Genomic DNA, 11,026 nt, shown 5'->3' with positions numbered 1-11,026 from the left:
CCCCAACTTAACATAAAGAAAATTTACACAAAATTATATATTTTACAAAAACCGGTCCTTCAAGCATTCCAAAGCTTCTTAGTTTCCACTTATTATCGGAATTCATTCATGAAATCTATTGTTGTTAATCAAATTTGTAATAAAGTGGCCGTTCTCAAATGTCCCAGATAAAAAGAAGGTCATATCAGTTAGAAGAATAAAAAGACAAATAACAAATGTTTTACAAATTACATATGTAGCTTCATGTAAATGTGATGAAAGTCAATTATCATCATTATAAGTCCAAATCCTTTATCAACCATGGTCGAGAAATAAGTATAAGTGACTTGATGGCAGTAACAACAAGCTTGACTTGCAAGTAATTGAATTTTGTTTTGTTGCACCGAACCCAGTCTTGCAAAAGAAAATAAAAAGGACGAATATGATGGATTTAGTGAAAATTTGTATAAATACATAACTCCATTACAGGTTAACTAAAAATAAAATAAGGAGTGAGTCTTACATAACCTTTTCATTTTTTAGTCACAAAACTTGAGCTTTGGAAAATTAATATTGAAAATGATTAAACCACAACCAAAGATTAATACATCAGAAAATTGTAAAAAAAAAAACTAACAAGATATAACAAATATAATTACAAAATTACTGAAATACATAATAATCCATATATAATGCATAATTACAAGGGTACACATCTATAACTATATATAACATATTTCAATCCCCAAGCAATTCACATAGCTTCAAAAAACCTGCATACCGAAAGAAGAGCACCCTCACCAGCGGAGGAAGATGAACCTTGCACTATATTCATTGAGCAGATTGTAAAAGGCGGGTTTATAAATTTATTGCAATGCAACCATATCTATCAATATCAACGCATAATTGATTGGATCCGAATGAACGTAAGATGCCATACATGTCGAGATACAATATTTTAGTAGAAATATTTTCTCATTTTTAAGAACAATAAGTTGTACTTAATTTATCCATTTTAAATAATACATTTGTCGCCTTTGTTAATTTTTCTTTTTGTTTCTTATTTCTCCATTTCTTTTTTTTATTAATAAAAGAAATAGTGTGATCAATTATATAATATATAAGCAAATATAACCAAAAAAATATCACACAAAAAAAAAACAAATGCCAAAAAATCACCATTGTTAATATTATAAGTATCTAACATTCTACTAAACAAATACAATAACTTTAACAAAGATTTCTCCAAAAAAAAAAACATCATTACCCATTATTTTATATACCCTCACAAAATTATGGTATAATAGTATTAGAAATCAATATTTCATTTTATTTTGACCAAATCCGATTAATTTATTTATTTTATAGTGTATAAAATTGACACATACATATTCTAAAACTTGATCCATCAATTCCAGCCCGTAGGGCGGGCCTATCCTAGTAATATATAAAAGATATATGCATAGAACTATAGAAGATAAGCAGGCTTTTCTGAAAGCCAGTAAGAGTCCTCCAAGGTAAGATCTCCTAATCGGGAATAAGTTGATCAAATTTCAAACTTGAATGGTTTTGTAATGCATTTGCTCGACTTTGGATTAATATTTTATAAAGACTATATATGTGGTTGACAAAAAAAACACTACATATATGTAGGTTCTAAAGTCCGTAGATAAAGAAAAAATAATAAAATATTATTTATGTTATAAACTGTGTGAACAGTAGAACGTAAGTAAGAAGTTAGAATACACACAGATCAAAAATTAAGATAAGTATTCTAATGATTGGTATAACATTAGAATACATGTTTTAAATTTGATAGATCATATATAGACAAACGACATATAGTCTACATACTTTACAGTGTACACAACGTTGAACATGATCAACGTTAGAAAACCACAATCCCATAATTCTCAAAAGTATATCAAATATTCATATAATTTTTATACAATTAAAAGTCCCTTAAAACACACATACACAAAAGCCATGCATGAGACTACCCTTTGGGTGAAAATCCCACGCTTAGAGAATCAATCTCCCTACCCTTATTACATATCAGGTTTCTTCAACCGGTCCAAACCCTACATAACTCATAAAAAATATCAGACACTTAACCTAACCAATAGTAATTACTTATTACAAAGTCACGGACTTTCCCTGACGCGCATCTGCAAGTTCCCGTCGCATCATGTCACGACTCGACGGTGAACGGGTGACTGGCCTCCAGTGGAAACAGCAAACGTAGTGGTAGTGATCGTGGTCTTCGACGACGCTGTATCCGAAGAAGATCCAAGACCCGATCCGAACCGCCCTGAATCGCCCGGAAGACGAACATAGTAAGAAGAAGAAAGCTCGTCGCGGTAACGGATTTGCATGACGGCTCTATAAACAAACGGAATTAGACCCTCCATGTTATGTTTATTTCTCTAGTAGCCAAAGAAAACAGAGCCGTTTGGTCTTTATAGGGAGATAGGAACTACCACATGGCGTTTCATGATTTGTACTATATCCACAAGTTCCTCACGTCATTTTAGTTGCTATATTTTAACAATATATATTATATGATTTTGAATGTTAATAAGAGAAGCAACCTTTGAGTAAGAAATTAGCTACATGAAGAATCTAAAAGCTACATTCCAACTAATATGAAACCACGACTGGTCCAACGGATTTATCTTCAATAAATATATTAATTAATTTCATCCACATCCAATTTTTAATAGTGTTTTGCAGCTGGACTGCTGGAAAATTGTGAATTTGCAATCCTATTGACTATATCCACATTTAGTCAATAATATTGTAAATCAACCATGTTAGTTTCGTAGTTCTTTTATATTATTATTATGATCCTAGTTATTATTATTTTTTGACAAAGATCCTAATTATATTTTCATATGTTAATCTTGATTCTTGTATGATTAGTTGATTACATAAGTTTCTCGATGTAAATTGTTAATTAAATGATTTGCGACTTTTTATATAGAAAAATATAAAAATATATTTATAAAGTGGTAGATGTGTTTGGATTAATTATAGTAAAGAATGTATGATGCCAATATAAGTATTTAGTAAGTGGTGGCGTATTGACGTTTGTGGGGGGGGGGGGGGGATATAACAAGAGACGCTTACGAAATTGTGGCCAATATGCTTAAATGCTAATTGCTATTGAGGAATTAATTATTCCGTATGATTGACTACTGCTTACATTTAATGGTTATCTCAATCTTGATGATGACTGCGATAATATCTGTAATTATCGATTAGATTGAACTTAAAGACTTTTAGACTGACCATACAATTTATACTCGATATTCTTTATAATTTGGTATTTTATATATTATCCTAATACCAAAAGATCATCTCCTAAAATTTAGTGGACAGAGTTAAAACATGCATGAGGGATTATCTTAATAGTGAGTGACATATGAAGATTTTAGGACTTGTTTTTTGGTGCAAAGATTTTAGGACTTACAGAACATATAACATTATGCCAATGAATCTCATTTGGTAGTCAGAATTTACAGGTTACTAGTTTTGCAGTTCCATTAGAGTTGGATTATGGACTTCTTGTAAGGAGACGATGAGATGTTTAACAAGAAACTATTGGTTTCCATCCTCATTGAAAATTTACAGAATAGCAATAAACACTATGTTCTCTTGATTTGGATCGAACGCGGAATGTAGAAAGTTTGAACAAACTAGAAAATTAATGAAGAATACAAGAAATCTCTCACCCAGTGTGTTGCTTTTCAACTTTTGAATTAACCCAGTGTGTTGCTTTTCAACTTTTGAATTATTTTATAAGATCTTCTCTTTTATACTTACTATGAACCAAAAGCTAAGAGGAACGTCTACATCACTGCCCTTTCTCAACTGGATTTTAAACTAAATAACACAAATAATTTAATTATAATTTAATACTTAAAGCTTTTGAATATAAAGAAGTTTGGCGCCGAAACCCCCATAATCGTTCAAGCCTAAAACCACATCATGTAATATTTGTTTTATTTCAATGAAACTGAAATTATTGCATAAACAAATAAACAACATGAGATTTTTTTATTTTATAATTTGTCAAATTAAAAATAATCCTTTTTCTATTTTTTTATTGTTAAGATATATTGAACAAGTACAAATCATCCTTGCCGAAAGCGTTTTTTTATTTGAATTCAACATGAGGGCAGGGCAAAAAAAAAATTTTATCCTCTAATATTTATATTCAAATAATGTTTAAAATATTTTTAAAATTTAATCAGTAATATTTTATATATTTTGTAATGAAAATAAAACTATATACATATCAAATAATTTTGGATCTTTTTCGATTTTATTTATTATATTTATAAAATTTTATATATAAAAATAGAGATTTATAAAAAAATTGGACTCCTTAACTATTATCATACGGGAGGACACGGACTTGAACCCAGAGCGGTCACACCGCTTGTCCCCCTTGTGAGCCGGCCCTGCACGAGGACATCATCCGGAGTACAAAAAGCACGGATGAGGAATATGAGTTGCACACGTTTTGCTAATTTGTAAATTCTCACATCATCAGATCCCATAAATTTGGGGCATTGGTATGTAACTAAAAGTGTGTTTTAGCAACAAAAAAACCCTAAAAATGTATGAAAGTCCTCCTATTTTCGCAGTTGACGGAAAGGAGTAAGACCATCTCCAATGTATTTCTCTCATTTTTCCTCTATATTAGAGGAACTCTATAATAGAGGTGAGTTTCTCTCCAATGTATTCTTCTATTTTTTCCTCTAAAAAGGAATATTCTTGAAAGATTTTTTTTTATTTTACATTTTACACCTCTAACTTGTAAATGTTGAAAATTAACCCATTTATTATACTTTTTGAAATTTTTTTCATAATATTGCAAAAATATTTAAATTAAACATTTTATTACAAAAGTACATTAGACAAAAAAAATAAAACAAAGATCATTATTACTAATTTTCCCATAAATGATCAATTAATGCATTACGAAGTGAGAAATGAGCTTCTTTATCTTTGATTTTTCTGAATCGACTTAGAAACTCTTGGAATCGGTTATCTTCATTATCTGGTATTTGGACTTCCGGAGGTGGAGCTTCTCTTCCAATTCCAATCGGTGCATCGAGATCACGCTCATCCTCAATAATCATATTATGTAAAATTATACATGTAGTCATTATATCATGTAGTACTCTTTTTTTCCAAAAACGTACCGGTCCTTTCACAATCGCAAGTGAACAAAGACAACAACACTTGGAGATTCAAAGACAAAATTATGCTTTGAAAGAGATGAAAGAAGAAAACAAAATTTTATTTTGTGACTTAAATTCCATAGAAGATCCAAGTGTTCGTGAACATTTCCAAGCAGAGAAAGCACGGATTTTACAAAAGCGCAGTCACCAACAACAAAATCAACAAATTCCTCCTCCATCAACATCGTTTGGACAATATTTTAACAATCTTTGTGGATCCGGTAGTAATTTACCAGAGTATTAAGTTGTTTTAATATGTTGTATTGATTAATATTTAAATAAAAAGTCTTTGACTTTTAAATAAAATAATAATTTTTTATTTTATTTTAATTATAATTGAATTTTAAATAAATAATATTTTTTTATTTTAATTATAACTGTAGTTATAAAAATTAATAATAAGTACGGAACCAAAAATGTGTGATTTTATACGTAAGAATTGTATTTCTTCATACATAAGTATTTTAGTTACAATCATAAAATATTAGAGGATTATTTTGTAAATAAAAAAGTTTGCCTCTATTATAGAGGAATGCTATTTTTTCCCTTAAATATAGAGGAAAAAATAGCAATCTCTATTTTAGGGGAATAAATAGGGATGGGTTGAAGCTGATTTTACTTTATTATAGCATTTAGAGGTAAATATAGGAATGGTTGGAGATGCTCTAAGAGAAAACTCACTGACTTTAACTCAACAGGCCAACGAAACAAGATGGGAAGATTGATCTTATACGAAGTCACACCCTCAGGCCCAATGGCCACAATCACTGTAGTAATATATGGAAATGCCACAATCATAATCATTGGTGGGGTTCCGGCAAAAAGATGAAACCATATTTTTGGACCAAAAAAATGGAAATGTCTCTATTATTTCCATTTATAATTGAGTCTGAACAAATGAATAATCCTTAACAAACTTTGAACCAATACTCAACCATGCTTGGCCCGATGGAATAAGATGGATGTGCAATAAGTTAGTGTCCATTACTTTCCTTTTTGTGTGGTCAACTTAGGTCCATCCATCTCTTTGTGACAATTTACAAGAGTATTTGGGGTTCAATTAAAAAATATAAAAATAAAAGGCAAAAGCGAGTAAGATCAGCTAGAATCTACACACAAATGGCACTAAGATCTAGATTAGTTTACCTACCACGGCACATTTTATTTGGATGACGTTTAATCATTTTTCAATTACGCTCAAAGCCACATGCACTTGCAATTCACTTTCTCATGGGACCTTCAGAGAAAATATACATATTTATCTTTAATGAGAAGAAAATAAAATTTTTCTTAGACAAGAGGAAAGAAAAAGTGTGTTTATTTATTATTATTTAGTCTACTTCTTAATATTTTATTTTTGTTTATTTTTAAATTAAAAATACATATAACAAATTTTGTTGATATAATAAATTATAATTTTTATTCTCTATAATTTGATATTCACTTTGATATATTTTTTTGTTATATTTTAAAATATATACTTGTACACGTATTCAATGATTGTGTTATGGATGAGTGATATGTGGATGTTTGAAAAATGTGGATAACTACATGTAGAATATAAGCATAGAAAGACTCATGTGGATGGGTGTGGAAAGATAAGTGTGGACGGATAAGCATGGATGGGTAAACATGGACGACTATTTGTGGACGAGTAAAGTTATGATTAAAATTCAAAATTCAGCATACTACATATCTCATGGTGGAAAACTGTGACGAGCTCGAACCACTGCAACTTCACCGAGCTCATCCACGACGATGTTGAGCTTGGAATCCATGGTGTGGCTCACCGGGAAGAGAAGATGACTCGTTTTGACTGGGGGTTTTGGAGGAGGAGCTGACTCGTTTTAACTTTTTGGTTTGTTTAGCTTTGTTTTCATCACTCAAGCTTATTTTTTTTCCTAGACATGTACATGATAGTTATTGGTTTGAAGTTATTAATTTGTTCATCCTTGAGATTGTGGACACATTGGCATCCATATCATAGTCTTTTAATATGTTACATTTTTTTATATCTATGTTTAGTGTTTGAGTTACTACTCTATCCACCACGTCAAGCTTCAATTTCTTCTCCACAAATTTAAGAGATCTCTCTTGTTCTTTATTCATGTTTATGTTAGCGTCCATATCCACAACATAATCAAAATATTTTTGTCCCTGTCCACAGACAAACATTGTTGTTGGAGTTGTCCTTAAGCTCAACTATTGTGGAGCTTACTCTGATGAAGCTTTTAGAATTTTTACAATCATTTCCGTCCACGCATCACCCGTCCATGTATTATCTGTCCACGCATCGATTAAGGGCAAAGTTGTCTATAGTTTATTGATAGCCCACAACAAAGTATCTTAGAGCATAATTATTGGGGGGTTCTTAGGGTGGAGTTCTTAACGGAATATAAGAACTTGTCTCTTAACTTTTAACTGAAAAATGTAAGAACCGGTTCTTAAATAAGAGTTTTAAGAGCCGGTTCTTAACTTTTTTAGTTAAAAGTTAAGAGACGGGTTATTATATTCCGCTAAAAACTCCACTCTAAGAACCTCCGATAATTATGTTCTTACATGTAGAAAGTGACTCTGAATGTAAAGAAAAGTTAAAAAATGGCATAGAGAGTAATCAACTCCTATCTAAAATACTATGATGAATGTTTTCTTAAACCTTTTTCTGTTTAGTTTATGTTCGCCGCGTCTTGATTTCATTATGGTCCTTTGTTTTTACGTCTTAAGTAGAATGTGCTTTAGCGTTCTCGTACTTTCTTGACCTCAACATAACTAAACGATCCGTTATCTCTGAAATGAACATATTTGAGTTTTTCTAATATAGAAATTTGGAAAAACAGGTTAGAGACATGTATGTCTACATGCCTCGTTTTAATGTAATGGTAACATGTGATGACATAGTTTTTTTTTTTTGAAGAAATCATGTTCCTGTTTTCGTCAAGTTCTTTGCATGCATATCCCATTAAATAGTTTGTCCTTTTGCCCCCACATAATCTTTTCACTGTATGCCGTTATAAGATTCTAACACTCTAATTTTTAACAGTCCACGTCGGTTTTTCTTTATTCTTACTCATCATTCAACACATAATCAACTTTTATACATTAAATTAAAAGTTTTTTAAATAAAATTTGACATCTTATTTTACTAATTAATAATTATTATCTTTTATGTTCAAATTAAATAAACCAAACCTCTATTTATGAAGAATTTAAAATAATAAAAAAATTTATAAAAAAGAAAAATAAATTATGTAATTTATAATAAAATTATTAGTTTTAAATAATTAGATAAATATCAAAATATCAAAAACTTCTAGCAAGTGACCGGTGTTGTCAATAGTCCCACTTTTTTTCTTATATTCAAATAGTTAATTGTATTCAACTACATTTAATCTATATAATTTTTTTTTATAATTCAACTACCTCTTAAACCATGTGCAATGGTCACAATTTTTCAACACTTCAAATTCGCTTTTTGGATTCCACATCATCTTCTCTATTATTCCATATAATAATTCAAAAATCATCTAATTTTTTTTACCTACAATAGGTTGTTTAATAAAATACAACAACTATCTATATATTTATTTTTTAGTTAACAAAAAAAAAAAATTCAACACCTTACCCCACTATTTTATCATTTTATTTTCTTTATTTTGTAGACAGTATATTAAAAATATATTTCAACTTAAAAGTATCTTAATTTAAAAAAAAAAATACAGAAATAGAAATCACCATTAAACAAAAAAAATTACAAAATAGTGAAAATGACAATTTGTTTACTATATCCAAAAAATGAGACTAATATCTATGTATAAATCATAATCATGATAAATTTTGGTATATTTTTCGTTTTAAAAATTAAGTTTTAATAATTTAGAAGAAAAAAATAGCACAGATTTTATCAAACAATAGAACATTGCTCGTGAGTCCTATGAAATATCTCTTCCTTTCATATGTTGCCATGTGTCACAGTTGAACTAATTTTAGTTTCGTTCAACTTGTTGAAAATATTCAATAAAATATAATCCACATGTATTTTGTAAATTCATCCGGTTCATTGTAGCAATTAAGCTGTTAAAAAAAGTAATTCAACAGCCCCTTTGTTAATGGTCTTATAATGAAATTAAATGTTGGATTTTTTTATTCAACATCCCATTGTAAATAGTCCTACATTAAATTAGTGCATTTATACTATCAAAACAGAAACATTCGTATTTTTCTTCTTTAGTAAAAATGTCATTTTTTCCAAAAATACTCCTAATTTACAAAGAAAATTTAATTATCATTAATGAAAATTTTGTTTTTTGGTTTTTGGGCTTAAAACTATACATATCTATTATATTATTTATTACATATATGAATGACCTATTAAGAAATCTCATTCCAGCAAGCATATTTATTAATAGGTCTAAACCCATTGATGGTTCTAAAAAAAACAATTATCTACAAAATGGTAATAGTGGATCATTACAAAATCTACAAATTAGAATGCATAACATGAATACAATGCATTTGCTTTATATGACAAATTAAATAATTTATTCAGTTTTATGTATTATGATAAAATAAATGAGAAATTTAATCAATTTTTTAAAAAAAAATATTATAATTTTTTTTTCAGCTTTTGCCTGGTCAACCATGTCGATTCACGAGTTAATGGAGAATATTTGGATTTTATCAAAATTTTAATTAACAGGCTTTCGTTAAATCTAATTTGTGGAAACATATCAATTAGTAGAACTTCTGATAGAATTCTACATCAAGGACATAAGCCGGTCCGGATTATGTACGACCACCGGGTTTACCGGTTCGACCGCGATTCCAGATCGGATATTAAAACACTACTTATATCTTAAATCGTCTATAAACCACATACGTACTCCCATTAAAAGAGTTAAATCATTTGTAAAAATAGAATGTTTTTTACGCCATTTAAATGTAGATGCACCATTAATCCTCATCATTTGATTTCGGTACATGTATTTTGGTATTTGATGTTTTGGTTCTAAAATTTTAGGAACCATTCAAGTATTTACAAAACTTTGTTTTGTTTCAGTTGGATTATTTCAGTTTTTGCTTCGGTTCACTATCAAAGTTTGGAACCAGGAAAAAAACACTGGGTCCAATTCAGTTTTGATTTATTCTGTTTTTTTTTTGGATAATTACGGATTTGTAGATTAAAAAATATCAAATAATTTGGGATTTTCGGTTTAAATATCGGATAATTTAGGTTGTTTGGATAAAATATCTAATAATTTATATAATTGTTTTTAATATTTTGAATAAAAAATTATTCGGATAATTCAGGTTTTTGGATAATTCAGATTATAAATAGTATTTTTAGGATATTTGATTATTTATAAATTAAATATAATTAATATTTATAAGTATATAATTTGTATCTTAAAGTTCATGTATACATTTGGTTTTCGGTTCAGTTTCAATTTTTCGGTTACAGAGAAATATGATCTTCTCGGTTATTTATGAAGTTCAACTGAATTTTGGTTTTGTATTTTTAGTTTGGTACGGTTAGGTTCGCGGTTCCGGATAAATGTATTCAGACTTATACACTATTTTATATAAAAAATTTGTTTAAAAATAATTTATTTAATTTGAAAAATAAGTCTACATTTTACAAGCGGGAGTCAAAATCTAATAGTCCATTAATGAGTTTGTCCTTTTGCTTCACATATACTATTGCAACAACTTAGCTTGGCACAACCTTCTCCTATGAAAACACCGGTATAATATCTTCAAATCCATCATTTTCCTGTAAGACGAGTATCTAAGGGTAA

The 11,026-nt window shown here is 29.2% G+C and overlaps 1 protein-coding gene across 1 annotated transcript; it reads right to left on the bottom strand.

Annotated features, from left to right (window-relative positions):
- Positions 1 to 1,886: 1,886 nt before the first annotated feature.
- LOC106332873 lies at positions 1,887 to 2,465 on the bottom strand. Its single transcript, XM_013771369.1, has one exon. The coding sequence runs from the start codon at positions 2,388 to 2,390 to the stop codon at positions 2,166 to 2,168; it is 225 nt and encodes a 74-aa protein (XP_013626823.1). The 5' UTR covers positions 2,391 to 2,465; the 3' UTR covers positions 1,887 to 2,165.
- Positions 2,466 to 11,026: the final 8,561 nt, after the last annotated feature.

The sequence above is a fragment of the Brassica oleracea genome, chromosome C3 (assembly GCF_000695525.1).
Source record: "Brassica oleracea var. oleracea cultivar TO1000 chromosome C3, BOL, whole genome shotgun sequence".
NCBI lineage: Eukaryota > Viridiplantae > Streptophyta > Magnoliopsida > Brassicales > Brassicaceae > Brassica > Brassica oleracea.
This window is presented reverse-complemented; position numbering and strand designations above follow the sequence as displayed.